The sequence below is a fragment of the Mustela nivalis genome (assembly GCF_964662115.1).
Source record: "Mustela nivalis genome assembly, chromosome: 14".
NCBI lineage: Eukaryota > Metazoa > Chordata > Mammalia > Carnivora > Mustelidae > Mustela > Mustela nivalis.
The window spans coordinates 1,889,487-1,914,885 of NC_139033.1; the positions used below are offsets into that span (position 1 = coordinate 1,889,487).

Here is a 25,399-nt window from a genome sequence, read left to right on the forward strand (position 1 = left end):
TGGGTTAAGCCTCTGCCTTTGGCTCAGGTCATGATCTCATTGTCCTGGGATTGAGCCCCGCTTCCGGCTCTCTGCTTGGCAGAGAGCCTGCTTCCCCCTCTCTCTCTGCCTGGCTCTCTGCCTACTTGTGATCTCTCTCTCTCTCTCTGTCAAATAAATAAATAAAATCTTAAAAAACAAATTTAGGAGCTCCTGGGTGGCTCAGTGGGTTAAGCCTTTGCCTACAGCTCAGGTCATGATCTCAGGGTCTTGGGATCAAGCCCCACAATAGGCTCTCTGCTCAGCTGGGGGCCTGCTTCCCCCCTCTCTCTGCCTGCCTCTCTGCCTACTTGTGATCTCTCTCTCTCTCTCTGTCAAATAAATAAATTAAAAAAAATTTAAAAAAATATTTTTTTTTAAATTTTAAAAAAGAACACATGCTGTTTACCTGGGCTGGAGTCTTAATGGCTTGTCACATGAACCTGTGTGCATTGTTCAAAGTGATCACCCCTTTCCAGAGTGCCACTGTGAGGCTGTCACTGACATCCTGGCCGTGCATTTTCCATGGGCCCCTGCTTGTGAGCGGTCCACCAGGCTCTCCCAACGGGACGAAAAGCAGCTGCTGGCAGGACAAACAAAACCTGTTCCCTAGTCTGGACATCCTGAAGGTGTGCTACCTTCCCTGGCCCATGCCATTCCCGCATTCCGCGGTTCTCCCAGCCAGAGAAGAAACCCACGCCCGCCCGGCCAGCTCAGGCCGCGGGCCACGCCTCGTGCACCTGCTACGCACACTGTACCACAGCTGGTCGGCTGCATCTCGTGGCCCAGGGTTGGCCCGTGTTCTAGCACCCATCTGTGACTTCGGGTTGGGGGGGTTGGGGGGGAGGAAAAGAAAAAGAAGAAAGAAATGACCAAAATTGCTCGCATTGTCCTGGACGAGCCTCAAATCCTCCACAATTCGATTGCCTTCTGGAAGGCACAGACCCTGAGTTCATTGAGCCTCTTTTTGTATTTGAGTCTGAACACGGGAGCTGATGGCCCTTTAGAAGTCTCCTCTGTGATTTCTCGACTTTCCTTTTCTTTGAAGAAATGGGGAAAAAATGAGAAATGCTGAGTGGGGCAGATCATAAGTTTTCCCCTGTCTTGGGCTTTTGTGCACAGAATCAGATAAATCAGTACCAGTTTAGTCTACCTGGTAAATTGAGAACGTGTTTTATTTTTGTCATAGGAAGTACAAATGTTGGCTTTTTGTTTTGAAAGACAGGCCTAGTCCACGGTTTCGACTGAGCAGAAAGGTTACAGACCTCGGACCAGGGACCCTAACCTCGTCCGTATTCTTGTATTCATTTAACTCAATGATCAATTAATTTCTGATTATAAGCAAAGAGTCTGATCTACTGATAGGACAACAGGAATCTGCAGAATTGGAGGGGGTGCAGGACCTTCATCATCACACATAGAGGTGGGTCCAGGGGAGGGAACTTCCCCTGCAGGGAAGAATGTGAGCTCTGAGCACGAGCTGATGGTCAGGTTTAAATCCCAACTTTGCCACCTCCCAGCCCTGTGACCTTAGGCAACTGATTTCACCTCTCTGTGTCCGGGTTTCCCCACCCTTAAAATGAAGGTAACAGTATCTGCCTCCTCGGATTGTGCTGAGGATGAAATGACTCAATGCGTGTGAAGTGCCTAGACCACCGCCTGAAAATTAGATGTGACTGCTTCTGCCCGGGAAACCAAACCCACTGGAGTCCCACAAAGGCAGAAGCACACAGTGTCCTGCCAGACTTAGAGGCATGTGGCATTCTTCCTCATCTGTTTCCAAAAAATCTATAGTTTGGGCTCCTGGGTGGCTCAGTGTGTTAAATGGGGTGTCTTGGTTTCCACCCACGTCATGACCTCAGGGTCCTGAGATTGCGCCCTTCATGGGGTTCTGTGCTCAGTGGGGAGTCTGCTTCAAGACTCTCTTTCTCCCTCTGCCCCCCCAAAACAAACAAATAAACTTTTTTTTTTTTTCTGATATTGGGTTAAAACGGAAAGATCCAATTCAGAATTTCTGCAAGTGCCATGTGCTGACTAGTTCGCATCAGAACCACTTGGATTGCTTAATCAAAATTACAAAGCCCAGGTCCTGTCTCAGACCTACAGAGGCTCTTTGGGGTTCAAGGCCTGGCTATCTGAATTCTTAACAAACATCTCATGTGATATAATGTACCCTCAAGTCAGGAAAGTATTATTAGAATCAACAAACAGAGATACCCGTGGAGCCTAGAGCCTGCTCTCATGAATCTAGGAAAGCAGTGTCTCTGAAACGCCATTCAAACGTTACGTTTTTTCACAATTTTGCCCAGTTATTTGACAACTGGTAACAGCGTATGCCTACAATTTTCTCTTACGTGACTCACTATTTTTACGAAAGCAAATTCATTTTAAAGGGGAAATTTATTTCATTACTGCAAATGAGAAACAGACATCTTGCCATAACTAGATGATAACCGCAAGAGTAAATATCATTTTTTAAAATAATGTTATTAAATTCTACCTAGACACTGTTACTGGCTGGAGCTCTGAAATCTGCTGCAGTATTTGTTAAATAGGAAGAAATCAGCAAGCACCAGAGAGGTGTTCCAGAACTAGAAGCTCCGCTTACAGACTTTCTCCTTGATGACATGATTGAGAGGGACTCAAAGGAGAGTAACTTCCTCACCGGGTGATTCAGTGCCATTGAACGTTGTGTCTAAGCACCACCTAAAGTCATTTCCTCGTGAGTCATGGCGCACTTGGTACAGAACTCCAATAAAGCCTTCTCCTGAAGTCTACTGACTCTGGATTTGCAAGAGTAAGAACAGGGAGCCACTGGGTGGCTCAGTGGGTTAAAGCCTCTGCCTTCGACTCAGGTCATGATCTCAGGGTCCTGGGATCGAGCCCCGCATCGGGCTCTCTGCTTAGTGGGGAGCCTGCTCCCCCACCTCTCTCTCTGCCTGCCTCTCTGCCTACTTGTGATCTCTGTCTGTCAAACAAATAAATAAAATCTTAAAAAAAAAAGAGTAAGAACAAAAACAAACACAATGACCCAGGCTACTTGAGACACCAGTAAGCATGGTATGCGCAGTCCGTGAGTCTCCAGGACCTCCCTCAGAAGGCCCTCTCAAAGGGTGAGGGTGTCACAGATTTGGATTCGGATCCACCGACCCACTGCCTGTGGTTTGTGACCTTGGGCTAGTCTCCAGAAACTGTCCTTTCTACAACATAAAATGACATGATACTTGCTCACACCAAGATGAAATCAAATGGTGTTTGAAAAGCCTTAACGCAGAGGATGACGCATGGTTGCTGTTCAATAAATGGTAGCTTTCAGAAATTACCAAGACTTCATATTTTTAACCATTTTTGATAGAACTCTTTGAAGAACGCTCTTCTATTTCCTAAATACAGTGAAACTTGATGACTCAAGGCTATCATTTTGAACGTCTCTGCAGTCGTTTTATTGTCACTGGATGCATTTCTAACACCTTCCCATAGTCACCTCTTTGTTCGGGCATTCCACATGTGCAGTGGGCTGATAACCAAGCTAAATGTCCCCCAGTAGAGAACGGATTAAAACACAGCAAAATTACACGGGTAGCCAATCAAAGTGCAAAAAGATACTCTAACAGTCATCAGAAAAATACCGAGATGCCCGGGAGGCTTGGTCAGTTCAGCAGCTGCACGCAGCTCAGGTCAGGATCTCAGGTCCTAGGATCAAGTCTGCTTCTCCCTCTCCCTTTGCCAACCCCGCCACCGCCACTCAGGCTCACTCGCTCTCTCTCTCCCTCTCTCAAATAAATAAATTAAAAGAAAAATACAAATTCACACATTGAGGTATTTCTGGTCCATCGGCATCACAAATATTAAAGAGAGCAGTATTATCTAAGAACAAAGAGAGAATAGCAGATAAGCACTTTCATACTCTAATGAGTGGTAGTATAAGTGGGTACAACTCTTTTGCAGGGCATTTACTCTTTGACCTAGCAATTCTATTTCGAAAAATCTATGCAACAGGGGGACCTGGGTGGCTCAGTTGGTTAAGCGTCTGCCTTTGGCTCAGGCTATGATGCCAGGTTCCTGGGATTGACTAAGTCAGCCAGGCATCCTTACAATTAAAAAAAAAAAAAAGAATGTAGACCTAAGCCAACAATTGTCACTTTTGAATAGAACTTTGATGCCATGGCGACTTTTTTCTGTTTATTTCAGGTTCAAGACTATGTGTAATAGGGGGACAGGGGATATCACCAATCTAGTCTCAGAATAACCAGAATGTTCCCGAGTTTTTTCATTGTTTCTCTTATTAGTCTTCATTCCCATCAAAATACTAACAGAAAACTGCTAATGTTTATTGAGTAATTAGTAATTAAATAATTAGGTATTATGATACAAATCTCTTCATAAAATAGACAGGTTATGAAGATTCAATAAGTAATATGTAGATATTCAATAAGATTCAATAAGATAATAAGATAATATGTACAGGGGCATCTGGGTGGCTCAGTGGGTTAAAGCCTCTGCCTTCGGCTCAGGTCATGATCTCAGCGTCCTGGGATTCAGCCCCAAGTCAGGCTCTTGACTTGGCAGGGAGCCTGCTTTCCCTCTCTTTCTCTGCCTGCCTCTCTGCCTACTTGTGATCTCTCTCTCTCTGTCAAATAAATAAATAACATCTTTAAAGAAAAAAAAAAGATAATATATACAAAGTACATAGGTTCCTTAGTTGTTATTTTTGTTATTTTTATCTCATTTAATTTAATTAAATTTAATTATGAAATCATTCTTATGACATAGGTATTATTGATATCCCCTCTGTATTGTCAAGAAAAATCAAGGTTCAAGAAGTTAAATAATTTATCCAAGATCACATAACACATAGCAGTGTTGAAGCTAAAAAGCGGTTTGAGACTCCAAAGTCTGTGTGCTTTACCACTAGGCTGAGAACACTTTGTCAAGTCTTCAGTTTCATGAGATGATTCTATTCCTAAAAGTGCAAAAAAGCAAATTTTAATTTTTTAATTGTTTTAAATTTCAATATATCATTTACTCATTATTATAATCAAATACAGTATATACTACCATCTTCAAATTATTTAATGATTTATTCTAAAGAATAGAGTTGAAAAGCACATGGTTTAAAGGACCCCTGTATCTTACCCTCCTCTATCTCAGCTTTCATGTCCTCTTCCCCAGAGGCAACCACCCTCAAACCATATAGTTTTTCCCCTGGTACTTATTACTGTCCTTCTAGATAGAAAACTAATACTACAATTTCTTGATGTATCAGTTTTAGAACGCCTATTGATTCATTTCTTGTACATTAACACCACTCCTTACTTACCCTCCTCGGATCTCTCCAACATCATTATACAGCCATTTGGGAGTAGAAATGTTTATATTATGACCAGATAAATTTTGTTTTCTACCAAACCAAGTAGATGAACTGTGACTATGTTTCCTTTCTTATAAAACCCTTTGTTTTTTTCCTAGAGTTTATAATTGACTTGGTTTTTAATTTCTCCAAGTATTGTTTTATACATATATATATATATATAATTTTTCAAGGGCTCCAACATCTCTGCTATAGGCCTGTCAACAATATTTCCTACATTCTAAGAATCAGTTTCATGTTTTTCCTGGGGATCTCCTCTCAGAGTCTGTTTTCTTGCTCCAATCAAGACAAGTTGTTCTCTAGGGCCTACTGCACAGCTGTCATTTTGAATCATCTTTTTGCCATTGTCCTCTGAATTTCCTTTGCCTATTGCCCATTGTGAATCTCCTCTTCCTTCAAGTCTTGTCTCACTCTTTCTTATTTTACTCTCATTTTGTTAGAGTACATTTCCAAAAGCTTATTGAAAGAGGGCAAATGGAAGGTAGTTTTTTTAAGTCCCTGAATGCCTGAAAATATTTTTTTTGAAACAGAAGACCTTTCTGTTTATTTTTTTAAGCTATTTTTATTAACATATAGTGTATTATTTGAAAATTTTTTTTTCTGATGTTAATCCCCAGTGATAGTTTGGTTAGATATAGAATTCTAGATTGGAAAGCTGGTGACTGCTCTCCCCTCAGGTATGGCACATCTATAACTAACACATATTTTTTTATTCCTTAATTTTTTAAAAGATTTTTTTAAAGTAATCTCTATACCCAACATGGGGATTGAACTCAAAATCAAGAGTTGTGTGCTCTACTGATGGAGCCAACTGAGAGGCCCAACATTTTTTTGTCAGACTCTATGTTCAGTGGGGGGCATGACTCCAAGATCAAGAGCTACATACTCTATGGACAGAGCCAGCCAGGTTTAATATTGTCTTAGTAAAGTTTTTGGAAAAGGCAAAGTATTTAGCCTTTCGTATTTAACTGGAAATCCCTCCAACAACCTTTTGTCTCCCAATATTTGTTGAAATCTCTTATCCACTATTGTCTCCCCTCATTTTATTTATCCTGGTGAGTTAGTACATTCTCATCCCTTTATTGTGTTTTAGCCAGATTTGGGGAGGAAAAGGAAATAAAGGTGCCTCCCAATATGCTGGTTTTAATTGGAAATTCCACAATGGCTTATTTATAAAATACTATACTATAAAATATTCATGCATATGAACAGAGGTGAGGTCTCCAAAGGATGAATTTTGTACTCTCTTTTCTCTTTGTCTGAGGAGAGAAGACCACCTTTATACTCTCCTGTGAGGGCTATACTCCTCAGCTTAACTTGGCTAACACCTAAACAAGGGAAATTGCTTCCTATGCACATAAAATTACAAACACAATTAGACTTGGTTTTCCTGTTTATAGACAAAGGTTTAAAAAACATTATGAACAAAAAACATTATAAACAAAGCTTTAAAAAATATGCAGGATATGTGGTCCCTGCTCTAAATCAGATTTTTGCTTTTATTTCTATTTTAGTTTATTTTTAAGAAAGGGATAGAAGCGTAGTGAAATGCATTTGTGAAAGGATTATGGATAAAATACCAGTATTCTGTATTTTTATTTGTTTACTTATATTTTTATTTTTAAGATTTATTTATTTATTTGAGAGAGAAAGAGAGGTACAAGGGGGTGGGTAAGAAGCAGAGGGAGAGAATCTTCAAGCAGACTCCCTGCTGAGCACAGAGCCTGACACAGGGCCCAATCCCACAACCCGTGAGGCCACAACCTGAGCCAAAACTGAGAGTCTGAATGCTTAAACAACCGAGTCACCTAGGTGCCCCTAGTAGTCTCTATTTTTAAAGAAATTTAAGAGTTAAAAAAACAAAACAAAACAAAATCCAGACAGTTAAATAGTGGTCTGTAATCTCAAAGGCACTGTCCTTCACTCTCAGATGGGTTTCTGCTACAGGTGGATTTTTCTGGAAGAATACGGAAACAGAGTTTGAAGAACAAGAGTTAGCATTCAACATCTGTGAAAAGAAGCAGGAGGAAGGGGCGCCTGGGTGGCTCAGTGGGTTAGGCATCTGCCTTCAGCTCGGGTCATGGTGCCAGGGTCCTGGGATGGAGCCCTGCGTTGGGCTCTCTGCTCAGCAGGGAGCCTGCTTCCCTTCCTCTCTCTCTCTGCCTGCCTCTCTGTCTGCTTGTGATCTCTGTCAAATAAATAAATAAAATCTTAAAAAGAAGCAGCAGCAGAAGGAAGCTTGTGAGATAATAGAACATATACATGCAAGTCTCTCGCTCAGTTCCTGACATGGGGCTCCTGAAACCCTTGTTATTTCCTAAATGATGAGCTCTTGGAGCATTTTTTGATCTAATGAGGTGACTCTGGCCTCCTGGATGGGCTCCTGGATTGGTGCTGGTCACTGGAAAGACCAAGCCAGGATTAGAAGCTTGGAATTTTCAGCCCCACCCCCTATTCTCTAGAGAGGGCAGAGGGGCTGGAAATGGGAGTTAATAATTGGTCATGCATGAGGAAGCTTCCATAAAATCCCAATACTCTGAGGTCTGGAGAGCTTCCAGGCTGGAGAACACATCGACACACTGGGAGAGTGGCATACCCCAACTTCCTGAGGACAGAAGGTCCTACACTCAGGAACTCAGGACACTTCCAGACCCCACCTTATGTACCTCTTCAGCTGACTTGTCTTCTGTATCCTTTATCGTGTCCTCTCACAAGCTGGTAAATATAAGTAGCTGTTTCCCTGAGTTTTGTGAGATGTTCCAGCAAATTAATTGAACCTGAGAAGGGGATTGTGGGAACTCTGATTTATAGCTAATCAGTGAGAAGTACAGCTGATGAGCTAGACTTGCAGCAGGCATCTGAAGTGGGAGTTGAGGAGATAGTCTTGTGGGACCGAGCTCTGAACTTGTGGGATCTGATGCTATCCGCAGATAGTGTCAGAACAGAGTTGAATTGTAGGACACCCAGCTGGTGTTGCAGAATTGCTTGGCGCGGGGAAAACCCCCACATCTCTGGTGTCAGATGTGTCGTGAGTGCGGTAGTCCTGCGAGAGTCAGTGAGACACACTGGAGGGAGAACTGGTTTTTTTCTAAACAAAGCAGAGCTGGGCAGAGAGAAAGGCCCAACTGTGACATGCACCCGATAACGCCCCCGCCAAAACCACGGGACACTCTACAGTGATGATTGCCTGTCGGGGTTGGTGGGAGTTGGACCAAAGTAACAAGTTCCTGTAGCCCCATCCCACTCTTGCTTCCCTTAGTCACTCAGTATGAACTGTCCCAGAAAGGACGTGACCTTGGATGAACAACTCTCCACAGCTGTGGCTTGAAGCCCAAGGAGCTGGGAGCAGAGCCCATCTCTTGACTGTACTCCCAGCAATGGGACAGCAAGTCTTTGCTTGAATAGGGTCTGGGCAGCCCATCTCTTTGTCCATCATTACTGTCTGAGTCTCCTATAGCTGCTATAATAAATTAGCATAAACACTGTGACTCAAAGCAACAACAAATTTATGATCTTACAATTCTGGAGGTCAGGAGTCCAAAATCATCTCGTTGGGCTAAAGTCAAGGTGTTGGATCCAGAGGAGAACCCACTGCTTTGCCTTTCCCCTCCTCAAAAGACTGTTCACGATTCCTGGCTCATGACCCCCAGCCAGCAACACATTACTCCAACCTCTGCTTCCACTGTCACACTTTCACTATTCCCCTGCCTCCCTCTTTCCCTTATAAAGACTCTTGTGATGACACAGAGACCACTAGGATAATCTAGGATAATCTCCCGTCTCAAGATCCTTAACTTAATCCCATCTGCAAAGTCCCTTTTGCTCTGTGAGGTACCATATTCACAGGTTCCAGGGATTAGGGTATGGATATCTTTGGGGACATCATTCTGACTACCAAAATTACCAAAGAGACATTCTAGAGTAGCTGGTTAAAAGTAGCACCAACCAGATACCCTAGTTTGATCCCTACATTTGTCTACAATAATATCTCATGTAAATCCAGAGATTCCTCTGACTCAAGTACTATGCTAAGTGCTTGATGTGAATATCTCACTTATTTCTCTCCACAGTTCTGAAGTAGGTACTATCATTATAATCTTTATTTTGCAGATGAGGAAGTGGAGGCCCATCGAGGTTAAGCTATTTGCTTTTGGTCAAACCACTAGTAAATGGAAGAATCCTGATTTAAACCCTGGTCTGCCTGACTCCAAAGCTGGTACCCTTAGACCATATCTTTCTAACCCTCCTTTGCTTGTTGCTAAGATTAGGTCTTTAAGCTGCTCAACACAACCACCTCCCCTCACCCTACATGCCAGCTCAGGGTGGCACACGACAAAGGCTCAAATAAATACTTGTTAGATTGAATTCTCCAAAATTTAATCTTTCCAGTTTCCACACAACCATTAGGGTATTCTCCAATTCCCATATTCTTATTCTCACATCCAATAAACTTTTATTGGGCATTTATGTGCCAGGCACTGGAGAAATTCAAAGATGAATAAAACATGTGGCTCATTTCCAGGGAGCTCACTTTCCAGTGAGGGAGTCATGATTTTGACCTTAGAGTAATTTTTTATTTCCCTCCTGTTCCATCCCTTTGGACCATCAGCAATGAATTTGAAAACAGGAAGCATCATTATTATTGTTTCTGGACAATTATCTACAACAGGAATCTGAAGAACAAGAAGAGGAGGCTGGAAGCTCTTTGGGGCTTTTTTCCATATTAATATATATTTACTGTGCACACACACATATGTAGGGGTGATTTTAGGTTTTGTTTCCATTTTTTAAAAATGGAAGCATGTTCTATATATATTCTTATGCTTGTCTTTCCACTTAGGAATGCACAGTAGGGTGCATTTCCAAACTGGCTTCCTACTAAATGTTTTGTTCCCTTACTGACACTCATCAAAACTAGTTTCAAGTGTTTTCCCCCAAAACTTACAGGATAAGAACTTCCTTTTGTTTTGGTTACAACAACCTTGAGGAGTGACAAGTCTACCTTGTACTAAACTATCTGGCACTCCATCCCCAGAATAGTCTTTCCAAAGCCTAAATTTTCTGGTCTCTTCTCTCCAAAATTTCCCCATTGCCTGAAGGATAAACTCAGATCTGCTCTGGTTGGCCTAACAGACAAGGATTTTCAGAATCTGGCCCCTAGAGCTATTCAGCCTCCCATGGTGGTCCTACACATACAAACCGGACCTCCCACTGGCTTTCTGTACTCTGCCATAGTGGTCTTCTTGCAGGTTCTGAACTGCACCAGCCTGCCTTGAATCCAGGCCTTCCAATATTTCTCTTCCCTTTCTGGACAGCATTCTCTCCTTCCTCCATCAGGATAAATTCTAATCACTCTTTGAGTCTCTGCTGAAGCCTCACTTCCTTAAGGTTTTCTTAGGCCCTTCTCAGCCTGCATCTTTCTTTTCTTTCCTTCATCCTGGGTACATACGTTATGCTAGAATTTAACTGCAAGTCTGTTTTGCCTGCAATTATCTCTGCCCCACTGGAAGGTCTGTCTGCTTCACCTGCTGAACAACCCCCCCCCAACACACCCCCATTTCAGGCATCACACAGTTGGTGGCACATTGCAGGTGTTGATAAATGTTTGCTAAACGAGTGATAATGAATGACTCATGGGGAAATTTTACTGCTTCTGGTTAATATACAATGCGTAGGTGCAGTCTCATGTTGAATATTTGGTTCCACTGATAATGATAAAGAGAAAAAATCACCAAGATGAAGACATCCTAGTTTCTTTTTCAAAAGCACTTCATCTATTTTAAGGATTGTTCTTTTCTTGTGTTTATTCATTTGTGGCTTTAATCATTGTGAACCAGTTTCTTTTAAATGGGTCTTTAAGAAACCAGTTATCTGAAGCATTTGGGATCTGATCTTGTGGTTTGTTGTTTCTGTTGACTCTTGCTCATGGTGGATTGTTTCCTTGTGTGTTTTGTAATTTCGAACACAGAGATCTTTATTTGTGGGAATCCAGGACATCTAGACTGAAGGTTTGCATTTAAGAGTTTGCTTAGCTCATTTCTTGGCTTAAGGGTTTCCCAAAGTAAATTTGAACCCTAAACCTTACATGAGTAGAGTCCTACTGTGAACAATTCTAAGGGGGCGTTTCTTTCCCACTCAAGGTCCAGAGTAAAAGAAATAGGCTTTCTTGCTATCTCCCTGTGTTGGCTGGATGACTTTTTCTAGTCCTTCCACCCTTTCCCTTAAGGGTATAGCTCTTTGAGGGTCGTTGAGTGGAGGCCACAGTGCCCTTCCCCCAAAGTTCTGTCCCCTGTCCTTTGGGACTTTTACAACTGAAACCCCTCCCCTGCTCCATGCAGATAAACCCTACCAGTTTAGTTTTCACCATCTGTTTTTCTGACTCCTTGAGATTATTCCTGTTTTCTGGTGGTGTTATATTTTACCCAGCATTATCTAGACGACTATTAACCGGGGAAAGTTTTTACATTATCTAGTCCAAAATAATGCCCAAAAATAGAAACCCAGTAGACTAGTTTATAGACCTTGCCCTCCATCTGTGAGCTTGAGTCTGTTTTTTATTTTTTTAAAGTCACGTTGTTCTCCTGCTATTTTCTGTATATTTACCACTCTTCTCTTATTCTCTCCCTACTTTTACAACAGTTACATTACAGAACAAAATGCCTTATGCTAATAATGTCTCATGTATAAACTAGACTTTTCTCCCCTTAGTATTTGGCTCCTATTACTGGTTCTTTTTCACCTCCTTTCCTAACTATCCTTTTATGTAATTTTCTAGTGAACAGACACCAAATATAGCTAGTATCTGATCCATATGTCACCTGCTAATTTAAATGTTCTTTTCTTAAAAAAAAAAACAAAACACTATCCTAATTTTGCAGATAAAAAAAAAAATCCTGAGGTCGACAAAACTGCTAGCAATGTTTCCATACATACCATTGTCAAAACGCTGGCAAATTTGGTAACATGAGGTGGCCAAGTTTTTTAAAATTCAGTACTAGTACTGCAAGACATATTTCTAATTTGAATAAAAATTCTAACTTGCTTAAAACATGGTCTAGGCCTAGATAAATTTCCTTTGGCCTTAGGTCTAGGAATACATGCGACACAAGTATTTCTACTGATATGCAAGTACATCAAGTGTACTTTATACAGATAATATTTGCAGCCCTGGAGTGCTTCACAGAGGGTCTGGTTTGTAAGGCTGTTCCTCCTTACTCATAGCTTCCTTGGAATTTCTCATTTACATAACAACCAAGTAAAAATGAGATGAGTATTGAAGAAACTACTTTTGTCATTGTTCTAGTCAAGGTTACACATTAGCTGACTTATAAATAAATCACTCTCTGTGACAGAAATATCAGCAACTAGGATAGTTTATAAGCATAACCACAAAACTTTTTCAAAAGGACTTTTAAAAAACTCCCTTAGTTATGACAGCTTTGGTTAATGAATATTCTACTTGTCTCTTCCTTTCAACCTCTAAAATGTTTTTAGAGTTGGTAAATCCCAATTTTAAAAACTTGAGAAAATTGTTGCTGTGATGGTCCCTATTGCTACCGCGTAACAGACCTAACAGACCACAGCTAAATGTAATGGATTAATATAACAATCATGTTATTTGCTCGTGAATCTGCAGGAAGTAGGGCAGGGCTCAAAGGGACAGTTCACCTGTGTTTCACATGGTGTTAGCTGAGGTGGCTTCGTGTGGGACTGGAGGTTCCAAGATGGCCTCACTCGTAGGGTTTCCGTTGAAATGGCTTGAACAATTGAGGACTGCATAGGACAGCTGGGCCTCCTTCCTTGTGGTGTTGGCTGGACTCTTTTATGTCTCTGGGGCCCTCTGCTGTCACCTGAGTTCCTGGAGTCCCCTTTCTCCAACAGAAAAGCCTGGACTTCTAGTCATGGCAGATGGTATTCCCTCTAGCTAACGTGTAAACTTCCAGGCCTCAGCTTGAAAGTTCTGGAACAGCATTGCCGCCAAGTTCTTTTGGTAAAAGCAAGTCAAAGAACAGCCTCCAAGGAGTGAGGAAAAAGACTCCAGCTCTTGGGAGGGGAAGATGCATGCACCCCCTAGGGATGGGAGAAATGGGCAGCAACCATCTTTGCAGACAATCTACCATGGTTACTTTATTAATGCATTTATAAATAACTGGCACCCATTCTGATTAGAAAGTCAAAACAAATCAAAGGAGAAGTTTATCAACTATAGCTTAGTATCAGTATTGAGACAGTTTATTGTAGTTGAGACTAAAGACGTCAAGGTATTTTCCCAATATAAATAAGCTTAGGGCAGAGCTTGAATGTCACTATTCTTTATCTGCACTTACAATTTCAAGTAAGAAGGTCTTGCTTGGTTAAAACAGTAAAGCTTAAGCTAAAGTCACCTAGTCCTTAAGATCTGGGGGGGATCTTTAGTTCACTGCCTCGGTGCATGTCTTCTCCCTGGCGGTCACATTGGTGGGGTACAGGGAGACATGAATAAATGCTGTTGTTTTCTTGTTCTCAAAACACCATATTGCAGGCTTGGACCAACTTTCTAATCCCACTAATTGTTTTTTAAAGAAATAACACGATTTTGATTTTGCAAATTTTATCACACCAAGTTCTCCACAATCGGGTACACCAAGATCTTACCATTGAAACCCTTCCTGGTGTTAAGCAGATGGATAATTTTGAAATATGTACGTATGGAATTAAGTTCCATGACTATCCAAATACGCCAACTATTTCCATGGCATTTGGAATTATGCAATGGAAAACGTTTCCAGTGATGCCTTTTTATGTGTTAATTTTGCAAAATTTATTCTCAATTATAATTTCAAATCACCTGAACAACAGAAGAAAATTAGAAGCTATATCAAAACCAAGAACTTATTTGAATTTAGCATTAAGAAAACATCTTAAGTTAATTAATTGGCACAAACTGAAGATAACCCATGTTTAACAAGCCAGTTCTGGTTGACATTTGCCAAAATAGGACATACTGAATATGTTGTTTTTGTCCAATATCCCTTAAAATTTTAAGAAAAAAATTAAAGCAGAGGGTACAAAATAATTTACTCCCATGAGATTCAGGAAACTTTAGATAATCCTTTAAGAAGGAAATTTGCTTTCATTATTTTTTTAAAAATCTGTACTTTGAACAATCTTTAAATTTTAAGACTTTTTCAAGACACAATTGTCCAATCTTCATACTGATGAACATGCCAGATAATTTAATTTCCTGCACATCTGCCAAGATTGGACATCTTCAGATTGGAATAAGACTGAATTCTAAGGTGTGTCCTTTAAAAAAAAAAAAACAACAAACAATTTCTCTTAAGTTGAAAGATTCATTAAAAGTATATTTTGAGGGGCGCCTGGGTGGCTCAGTGGTTTGGGCTGCTGCCTTCGGCTCGGGTCATGATTTCAGGGTCCTGGGATCGAGCCCCGCATCGGGCTCCCTGCTCCACAGGAAGCCTGCTTCCCTCTCTCTCTCTCTCTCTCTCTCTCTGCCTGCCTCTCTGCCTACTTGTGATCTCTGTCTGTCAAATAAATAAATAAAATCTTTAAAAAAAAAGTATATTTTGAACATCTATCTCTTTGAAACACTTAAAATATCTTCGAGTTTAAAAATTCTTCATGTTGACTTGGGATAGCCTTGGCTCTTCAGTTTTCAGTACTATTGTCTTTACTTTTCAGTATTGCATTTATTTAAAATAAGTGTATTTTTTAAAACACATTGCCATTGAACTTGGGCCAGATGCTTTGAAAGAGTGAGTTTAGGGGGGTTGGGGGAACAGGAAAAAATGTCTATAAATAGTTCTTTCTGTAGCATCTACTGTATAATAAAGTGTTGTGTAACTCTGCCATGCAACATAAATAATGATAGTAATTTGCATTTTCTTATTACTATTCATCCTCGAATTGAATCTGCAGTCTTTTGCCAATATTAAGGTCTATTTCTTACTTCGCTACATCCCCAGGGTCCCTGCTATGTTGAGAGAGGGGAGAGAAACAGTCCCTTTGTTTTGCACGCAGATTGTACAACAGGTAACACACCAAATGCTTTTTGCCTTGCAATTCTGTCCCATAGAACCAAAGGCAGTGTGGTCCATGCCTGGACCAGTACCGAACAGAGCCAGGGTAATGGAACTACACTTCCATCCCCTCCTTATTAACACCTTTTCCTCTTTTTCAATCAAGATGGTCCCAGAGTCTAGTCCAGGGCAATGATGCTGGGCTCAAACTAGAGGGAAACAGAGAAGACTCCAGAAGAAGAAATATTTTTAAAATTTCACCAGCCCAGAGGGCCTATTATTAGTGTGACAGAATAATGTGATGGAGAAATTAATGGACTTACTTTCCACTGCGGACTCATCACCAAAAACTAAGGGTTGTTTTTTATTTTTATTTTTTTCCTTTTCCCCAAGCAATTAAGCCTCAGAGTCCTGGAGCATTGGGTTTGCCTGGCTCAGGGGAGCTTAGACGCCTAGGAACTTTTGGACTTGGGGTTGAATGATCAAAATGCTAAGCCCCTAGCAGGGAGGAGGTTGGGAGTGTTATGTGAGAGGCCAGTGGTCCCGCTCCCTGAAGAATTCCATACTTAGTGATGCAGAACAGTGGTGAGGAACAAGGTGGTGGGAGAGAGATACATTATGTGGTATCTGGGGCTTCTCAGCTGAAATCTGCACACCAGCTGCTTGGAGACCTTGTTAAAATGCAATTCTGATTGAGGAGTCCTGGAGTGGGTCCAGAGATTCTGCATTTCTAACAAGCTCCTAAGGAGTGTTGATACTATTGGTTCTGGAACCTCGCTTTGAGTTAGTAAGTGGGTGAGAAGGAGAAGGTGGCAGAATTTCAAAGGAGGGGCCCAGGGAAGTCTAAGCCTCAAACTTGATGACAAAGAGCATCTATGCCAACAGACTTTAGGAACAGCTGAAGACTAAAAGCCCTTCCTCAAATATTCTGGCCTATTTCCCTACAACCTCTTTGCCTTCTTGACCCCAGGGTACCGAAGGAACCCAACTCCCACAGAATGAATTTCCACACTCCCTTGGTTTGAGGAAGAGATGGTGGAGGACCTTGAGCCACATTCTATGGAATTTAGAAAAATTAAAAAATGTGAAATTTTTTGAGCCCATGGAGCAAATTCATATGAATCACCCTTTCAATCTCAAAGTTAAAGAGCATCAGATTTGAGAATCAAAAAAGAACCATTCCTTAATTATTCAACGAACACACTTTAGGGGACAATGAATGGATTTCCCTAAACCCTGTCGGGTTTAGGGGCTTTCTGGGGCTTCCGACAAAGACAAAGTCCTTGAAGGCAGCGAGTGCCCCCAAAAGAGCTGAGGAATTTACAGTCCTTATCAGTCAATGATTTGGCTGTGGTCACCAAAGAAAATGGCCTTTCCTCTACACAAACTCTTCGAATTCCCCTTTGAGATTTTTTTCCTCCTTCAAGTCCTTGCTCTTCATTTAAACATGATTTCACCAGTACAAACATGCTCAGGAGAAAGACCCAGTTTGATTTTCTTCTGCCAGCATCTTCCAAAGATAGCCTCGCATCCCATTCTCTCATAAGAACAAATCTTAAAAATAAACTAAGGCAGTAAGTGCTGTGTCCAAAGCCAAGTTTGTTCCAAAGCTGAGAGTAATAAAATCCAGGGCTCCCTTCCCCTAAGTCAATTTTAAGAGCAAATGCTTTTCGTTGGTAATTTTGTTTGTAACTTCTGATCCTGCCATCTCTAGGACCTACGGTTTTATTAAAGCATTTCCAAATCTGGTTCTGATTACATAAGAAAAGTTTGTGCCCATGTTCATCAGTGTCACAATTCACGTGGAGCTACCGGCTTTATTTATCCTTATTTCTCCAGAAGGTCTACAATCTAGGCAGAGGGTCAGAAGGAATGACTGCGTCTTCTGCCTGATCATCTGTATTTCAGAAAGAAAAACACATGATCCAACATTTGTGCTTTACCAGCAGTTCTTTTTTTTTTTTTTTAATTAGGTGCCAATGTTTAACATACAGTAATTTACATAAAAATCTAAATTTTTGATGGCCCTTAAAAAAATTGTACACCCTGGCAACTTACAGATGCCATTCCTCATGGCTGAATATCGGCCTGCCCATTTCACAAATGCCAATACTGAGGACCAAAGACATATTAAGTAACTTGCCCAAAGGGCTATGCCTTTAATTAATTCAATTAATAACAAAACCAGAAACACACAAAACTGCAGAGACACACATTAAATGGACACCTCTGTTTTTCTGGCGTATGCGTGTGAGTACCCATTCTCTGTCTTAGAAAGAGATGGCAAGCTCCAGGACTGAGAAGCGGTGGGAGTGGAGGACGGTGGTTCTCAAACGCCAGTGCATCAGAATCCCCTTGAGGGCCTGTTACAGCACAGATGGCTGGGTCCACCCCCAGAGTTTCAGATTCAGTGGGTTTGGGGTAGGGACAAGAATAATTAACATTTCTAACAAGTTCCCAGGGGCTGCTGCTGCTGCCAGTCCAGGGACCACACTAGCTGAGCTCGCTAAGAATTTGGGCTCTTGTCCTGGTTAGATCCAGTTGTGACCATTATACCAAGTCAGAAAACCTACTAAACTTTTGGGCAAGTTACTTAGTCTATGAAATGGAGCTAATGATAGTAGCTTAGGCTTATTGCAACAACTGAGTGGGTATAATAAATGTAAAGCAAAGTACATAGGACAGTGTCCGGCCCCTAGCAACTCTCTAAGAAGTATTAGTTATTATTGTTCATTCCTTCATGGAACAATTATTGATTGATTGCTTCCTCTGAGCCATGCATCAGGCACTAGGAATATAGTGGCAAATAAATCAATGCTTTGCCTTCTAAGAAGCTTACAACCCACTGGGGAGGCACACAACACATGACCTTGTAAATATATAAGATAACGCCACACAGAAGAATTCTGCATTCCAAGCAAACCAAGTAGCAGCTGCACACAGAATTTTATGAGAACTCGGTCTAGTCTCAGTCACATCTTCCAGCTCAAAGAGGTGGTGGCACCGTGTTTCTAAGACAAAGGTCCCTTAGCAAAATGACTATATATACATCATTAATTTTTTATTATGTAGACTTACAATATATTTTACATTGTATATGTAATATTGATATATATGTTTTCTATGTCAATAACATTTATGTATAATAAAATATATTTTGTGTTTTAAATATGTTTTATATTTTTATATTCCTGTTTATATTTTATATATCCTAGGAATGGCTCCCATGATTATGGAGGCCAAGAAGTTCCAGAATGGGCTGTCTGCAAGCTGGAGACCCAGGAGCCAGAGATGTGATTCAGTCTGAATCCAAAGGCCTCAGAAAAAGGAGTACTGGTGTCTGAGGGCATGAGAAGATGGATACCCCAGCTCAAAAAGAGAGCCAATTCGCCCATCCTCTGCCTTTCCGTTCTATTCAGGCCCTCTGTGGACTGGATGATGCCCACCAGCACCGGTGAGGCCCTCCTTGCTCAGTGCACCGATTCCAACACCGACCACTTTCAGAAACACGCTCCGAGACACAGCCCCGGCGTAATATGTTACCGGCTCTCTGGGCGGCCAGAGTCCAGTCACGTGGACGCATGAAATCAGCCCTCGCGGGTATAGTCACACCAGCCGCCGATTCTTGAGTAGGTTTTGCCTGAGAGGAAACATTTGAAACAAGAACAGGGTGGGTGGAGAGTGTGCTAGAAGGGGAGGAGAGAGTAAGGCGGTTGCCGGCTGCTTTACACGGGTTGTTTGATCCTGGCAGGTACCTCTGGAGTAGAGATTACAGGACGAGGAGAGAAGCTGGTGGCAAAGGGGCAGACGAAGGATCTGAACACGCAGAGTCCGAGCTGGCCACCGTCACACCACAAGCCACAGATGACCCTTTCCGCTTCCGAATTCCCAGGCAGGGGCCAGCCTCAAGTATAACTTCCCTCCTGTGTTTGCCTCACTGCCCCTCTACTCTGCTCCTAGAGCAGCTGCCACAGATGTAATCAGGTGCAGGGAGCAGCCGCTTCTGATTCAGAACCCTTCTGACCCCAGGCCAGCCTCCTCTTTTCTCCCTATTGTCTTTCTCACAAGTTAAAAAAAAAAAAAAAGCTTTATTCTGGATAAAGTATGTAATCTGTAAGATGCAATACATACTCGTCATACTCATGGCTGGGAAATACAGACCAGCAAAGTAGAAAGAAATAAAAGTGGTCCAAAATCATCTCATTGCAGAAAAAGGCACTAAAATGTCAATACTCGTTCCCCTATCTTCCGATCCTAGGGATCCTGTCCTCTGTGCTTGGTAGCTAGCCCTTTCCAGTTACACGCTATTAAACTAACTGGGAGCTTGGTTTTGGTCTTCACTCTGGGGTTGCTCCTGGAGCTGGGCTCTCCGCATTGTGTTGGGTGAGGGGCACGGACTGGGAGGTAGACCGGAGCTGTGCGTGTTTGCAGTTGTTTATCCATTCGAAGTACTCACCTCCCAGCTTATTTCGAGCCTTTTTTTTCCCTAGGGCATCTATAGTCAAGACCTGGCCCCGTCATTTCGGGTTGTTTTCCCTCGGGCGGGGTTTTTCCGCGCTGGAGGCTCTCTGTTCCTTCGAACTCTAAGTGTTAACTTTGGGGGTAGCTGGAACTGGCTTTCGCCGTGGGACTTTAGTTTGTAACGATGACTGGCCGCTGCAGGGGGTGACCCGGCCTCTCTTGCTTCCCCCGGCCTCAGGAAGCCCCGTCGCACCGGCGAAAGGGCAGCGCTGGGCTGAAAGGGCTGACCCGGAGGGAGTCGGGCGCCCGGCGCCTCTCGGTAACCTAGTAACCGGCGCCTTGGCAACGGGGAGGGGGCGGGACCTAGGGAGGAAGTCGGAAGCTGGAGGCTACGTCTCGCGAGAGTTCCTTTTGCGCGCGAACTCTGAGTGCCCGGGTACCTGGGCCCGCTCGCAGCTGGTGACTGTGCAGGTCACCGGGGCCCGCGGCGACCCCGGCAGACCTGGACACCTTTATCACCCCGCCATGGAGACCTCAGCGCAGCAGGAGCAGCAGCAGCCGGTGGCGGCCAAGATCAGAAACCTGCCCTGGTAGGAGGAGGCCTGTCTGCCGCGGGAAAGGGGATCGGTGACCGGGGTGGGCCAGCGGCCAGGCCGCCGCCCGCCGGACCTCGTCCTGCCGCCCCCGACCTGGCCCGGACGGAGCCCCAGATTTTCTCCTTGACATCCCCAGCTCCTCAGCCCCCTCCGTTCTTCTAGGACGTTTGCCAGGTCTTCCCGCTGCCCTACTCCCATCGCCCCCATTCCTTTTACGCGCTGCGGGTGACAGCACTGGGGTTAGATCCCGCATCTTCTGACTTTGCATCGGCCTCCGTACCAAAATGCTCTCTACTCTTGCCGGGATTTTCGATGCAATTATTGCTCAAATCCTAAACTGAAATGATCATGATGATTATAAGGCTTCCCAGTTAAGTAGTATTTAAATGGCTTCTTATTAGATTAGCAGGGACCCTGTTAGACGTTCCATCTTTACAAAGACCCTAGAAGGGAGGTAGTTATTATTCTAGTTGTAAACCCAAAAGGTTAAAGGACTTGCCTCAGGTCCGGAGCTAGAAACAGGTTGGGATTTGAACCCAGGCGAAGTGAGAGCTTGCACTTGTAACCATCCTGCTTTCATAGTTGCCTCTGAGTGTTGTTTTAGAAACTGATGGGATCCGTCCTGATGTCTGTGAAAGCTCCAAGTTGGTCTTGTCTAAGAAGGAGATCAGTTTGTTTTTATCGTGGAAAAAAACACATAACATACCGTTTCCAGCTGTAAACATTGTAAAGGGTATAATTCCGTGACTTTAAGTACTTTGAGAATGTTGTGCTACTGTGTCACTCTCTAGTTCCCAAATTTTTCATTTTACCGCAGATGGAAACTCCATACTTTATGGGCAATTACTGTCCATCCCCACCGTCCCCTTCCTGCACTGCCAATCTGCTGTCTCTGAATTTGCCTATTGTGGCTGGTCATATAAATAGAATCGGTGTATGGCCTTTGGAGACTGGCGGCTTTCACAGCATCATGTTTTTGGGGTTCATCATGTTGTAGCGGGTGTGGTTGCTTCATTTCTTTTTATGGGTGAATAATCCATTGTATGGATCGACCACCACTTACTTGCCCATTCATCTTCTGATGTATATGTCTGATGTCAATCTTTTTAAAAGATTTTATTTATTTATTTGAGAAAGGGAGAGCAAGCATGAGGGGGAGAAGCAGACTCCCTGCTGAGCAGGGAGCCCAAGGCAGGGCAAAATCCAAGGACCCTGAGATCAGGAATTGAGCCAAAGGCAGATGCTTAACCGACTGAGCCACCCACGTTCCCCAGTGAGTCCAGTTTTTGATTTACTTTGAAATAGTAGGTGCCCATCCAGGTTGAGATTATTTATAGGCAGATAGCTGGAAAGGTAAAATGAGAGCAGTGCTGTGGGCATTTGGGCTATAACCTTGCTGGGGGCAGGCATGGTGGCTGTCCTGTGTATTGTAGGATGTTTAGTGACAGCCCTGGTGCCTATCCACTGGAGGCCTGTAGCACCCTCCACCCAAATGTGACAACCAAAAATGTCTCCAGATATCACCAAGTGTTTTCTGGAGGATGAAACTGTCCCTGGTTGAGAACCAGTGGTCTGTATTCAAAGTTAAAGGATTTTATTTCCCTTTCTCTTTTCATTAGGATATGAAAGGATTCTTTTGCATGTGACAGCATGTTCTGGCATTTGTGTGTATTGTAATCCATGCTACATTCTATTTCAGGGTTGAAAAATACCGGCCACAGACACTGAACGATCTGATTTCTCATCAGGACATTTTGAGTACCAGTAAGCATCCGTGTGTCAGTTGCTGTCATTCTAGTTGGAGGACCTGTATAAATTTCTTGGTGATGTCTCTGCTGAGTAATAACGTTGAAGTATCTGACTGAGCTTTATGGAATGTTGTTGTAAGAGCTGAGTCCCTTCAGATTTTTCATTGTTGCGTCTGCCTCTTATTTGAATGTGGACTTGAAGTGCGTTCGAGCCAACTCTAGGGCCCAGGTGAATAAGGCAACTCTTGGAAACTGATGGGCTCTCTCTTTCTTCCCAATCCTCAGTTCAGAAATTTATTAGTGAAGACCGCCTGCCACACCTGCTTCTCTATGGTCCTCCGGGGACAGGAAAGACCTCCACCATCCTGGCCTGTGCAAAACAGCTGTACAAAGATAAGGAATTTGGCTCCATGGTCTTGGAGGTAAGTAAGAGGATTCTTCTCACTCTGCAAAGAACTCGAGTCTCTTAGTTCTCTTAGATTTGTCTTACTTTACAAGTAAGTTGCTGTGCTGGAAGTGGGGAAAGAAACAGACAAAATATCTCGAGTGGCTTTTGTCTAGAGTCGACATTTGGGCCTGAGTTGGCATTAGCTAGAGGGCAGTGGTAGGGCTGGATATTTTTCTTTGCCTTTGCCAGCTTGCACGCAAACACTCTGGGGTGCCTCAGTGAGTGGTCACTTGGTGGCTTGCTGTCTTCCACGTGCCCATCCAGAGTTCGTCTCCATGTGGCTCCCTCCCGTTCTTGCCCTGGAAGGCTGAATAGTCTTGACTACAGGCTGCCTTGTCCTTTGGTTCCCCCGGTTACGTTTGGCCAATAGGGGCCCTGGCAGGAGTCGGGAGAAGGAGAGCGGTGCCTGGTTCTGTCTGGGGGGTCACCACAGGCTGACAGCATCCCCACCTGCTGGGCAGATCCCACAGCCTTCTCCAGCTGAGCACCACTCCCCCACTCACCTCTTAAGACCTGGGGTTGGTAGTGGGTCCCAGCAGTTGCAGAGGAGTTGCACAGCTCTTGTGGTTTCCCCATCCCCCCCGCCGTTTCAAATCTCTCTACATGTCATTCTTTTCAAATCCCTGAACTTGCGAATGCCATCTGTTTGCTCTGAGAGTGGACTGATACCCTTAGATTACAAAGTTGCAAATATTGTCTATTGCAAGAAAAAAATGTCTAACTAATTTTTTCATTATAGCTCTTAGAACCTTCCTGCCACCAGTGTTCTTCCTTCAGTATGTTAAAGACTGGTAACTTCTGGGTTGCTCTGGGTTGAGGTGGCTCAAATCAGCATGATTCTGTTCATGCCCGAGGTGCTGTTCACTTTGGTCAGGCCAATGAGTTACTCTGCCAGAGTATGTCAGTGGTTTTCTTCCAGTGCGGAAGGAAACACAGTCATTTGCCTTTCAGAACGTAACTTAATGGTGTAGTGAGTTGTGAGTTTTAAATACAGTTGTGATCTTGGTTTTTAATAGTGTTTATTTCACAGCTGTCGTTAGACCTGGAGACCTAGCCTGCCGAGCTGGGTGGATGAAAGGTAAATAAGTTCGTAGATAACATACAAACGTGTTTCTAATGGACTCTGCTTTCTCTCTCCCGCATTAGCTGAATGCTTCAGATGACCGAGGAATAGAGATCGTTCGGGGACCCATCCTGAGCTTTGCTAGCACAAGGACAATATTTAAGTAAGAATTATTTGCCTAATTTCTCTCCCTGGAGACTCTGATCAGTGAGAGGACAGAGCTTTATTTTTTTAATCCTCCCCTTTGCTTGTCTATAAAGGTACAAAATGACTTCACCAAAAGTAGCCATGAAAAAGAGGTACAAAGATGCTAGTAAGAAATAATTCCAGGGACGTCTGGGTGGCTCAGATGGTTAAGCAGCTGCCTTCGGCTCAGGTCATGATCCCGGCGCCCTGGGATCGAGTCCCACATTGGGCTTCTTGCTCGGCAGGGAACCTGCTTCTCCCTCTGCCTCTGCCTGCCTCTCTGTCTGCCTGTGCTCGCTCGCTCTCTCTCCCTTTATCCCTGACAAATAAATAAATAAAAATCTTAAAAAAAAAAAAAAAAGGTATAATGTCTGTTAAGGACCTGCTCCCTACTTTAGGGACAACTGCCTTCTTGCTGTGTCCTCAGATGGTGGAGAGAGTGAGAAGAAGCAAGCTCTCTGCTCTTCTCTGTTCACATAGGGGCTCTAAGCCCATCACAAAGACTCCACTGTCATGACCTCCTTACCTCCCTAAGGCTCCCATTTGCAAATATCATCTTATCGGGTTTGGGATTTCAACATATGAGTTTGGAGGTGGGGGACACATCCAGTCCACAGCACATCATTTTATAGCACATCCTACAACAACAACCCTATGAACTCAGTGCCATTCTGACCCCCATGCGAGAGAGGATGAGGCGTGGCTTAGGAATGGTAACTGACATGCCCATGTTCATGTGACTATTTGGTGACAGTGACAGGATTTGAACCCAGGTCTGGCTCCAGGTCCCACAGCCTCACTTCAACATAGTACTAGAGGTCCTAGCCTCAGCAATCAGACAACAAAAGGAAATTAAAGGCATCCACATCGGCAAAGAAGAAGTCAAATTATCACTCTTCGCAGATGATATGATACTAAATGTGGAAAACCCAAAAGACTCCACTCCAAAACTGCTAGAACTTATACAGGAATTCAGTAAAGTGTCAGGATATAAAATCAATGCACAGAAATCAATTGCATTTCTCTACACCAACAGCAAGACAGAAGAAAGAGAAATGAAGGAGTCAAGCCCATTTACAATTGCACCCCAAACCATAAGATACCTAGGAATAAACCTAACCAAAGAGGCACAGAATCTATACTCAGAAAACTATAAAGTACTCATGAAAGAAATTGAGGAAGACACAAAGAAATGGATAAATGCTCCATGCTCCTGGATTGGAAGAATAAATATTGTGAAAATGTCTATGCTACCTAAAGCAATCTACACATTTAACGCAATTCCTATCAAAGTACCATCCATCTTTTTCAAAGAAATGGAACAAATAATGCTAAAATTTATATGGAACCAGAAAAGACCTCGAATAGCCAAAGGGATATTGAAAAAGAAAGCCGACGTTGGTGGCATCACAATTCCGGACTTCAAGCTCTTAATTACAAAGCTGTCATTATCAAGACAGCATGGTACTGGCACAAAAACAGACACATA

General features: G+C 43.0%; 1 protein-coding gene and 1 long non-coding RNA gene across 2 annotated transcripts; one reads left to right on the plus strand and one right to left on the minus strand.

Moving 5' to 3' along the window:
• Nucleotides 1-4,822: 4,822 nt before the first annotated feature.
• LOC309848479 lies at nucleotides 4,823-20,211 on the minus strand. Its single transcript, XR_014303065.1, has 3 exons — nucleotides 19,865-20,211; nucleotides 18,952-19,048; nucleotides 4,823-4,981 (listed from the first exon to the last, which is right to left on the minus strand). It is a non-coding gene; the product is annotated as an uncharacterized lncRNA (long non-coding RNA).
• Nucleotides 20,212-20,255: 44 nt separating this feature from the next.
• On the plus strand, nucleotides 20,256-23,911 carry LOC309848477 (replication factor C subunit 5-like). The gene is made up of 4 exons (XM_082700129.1): nucleotides 20,256-20,459; nucleotides 22,165-22,229; nucleotides 22,499-22,635; nucleotides 23,808-23,911. Exons 1-4 carry the CDS (start codon nucleotides 20,395-20,397, stop codon nucleotides 23,889-23,891), a joined length of 351 nt encoding a protein of 116 aa, XP_082556255.1. The 5' UTR covers nucleotides 20,256-20,394; the 3' UTR covers nucleotides 23,892-23,911.
• The last annotated feature ends 1,488 nt before the right edge of the window (nucleotides 23,912-25,399 follow it).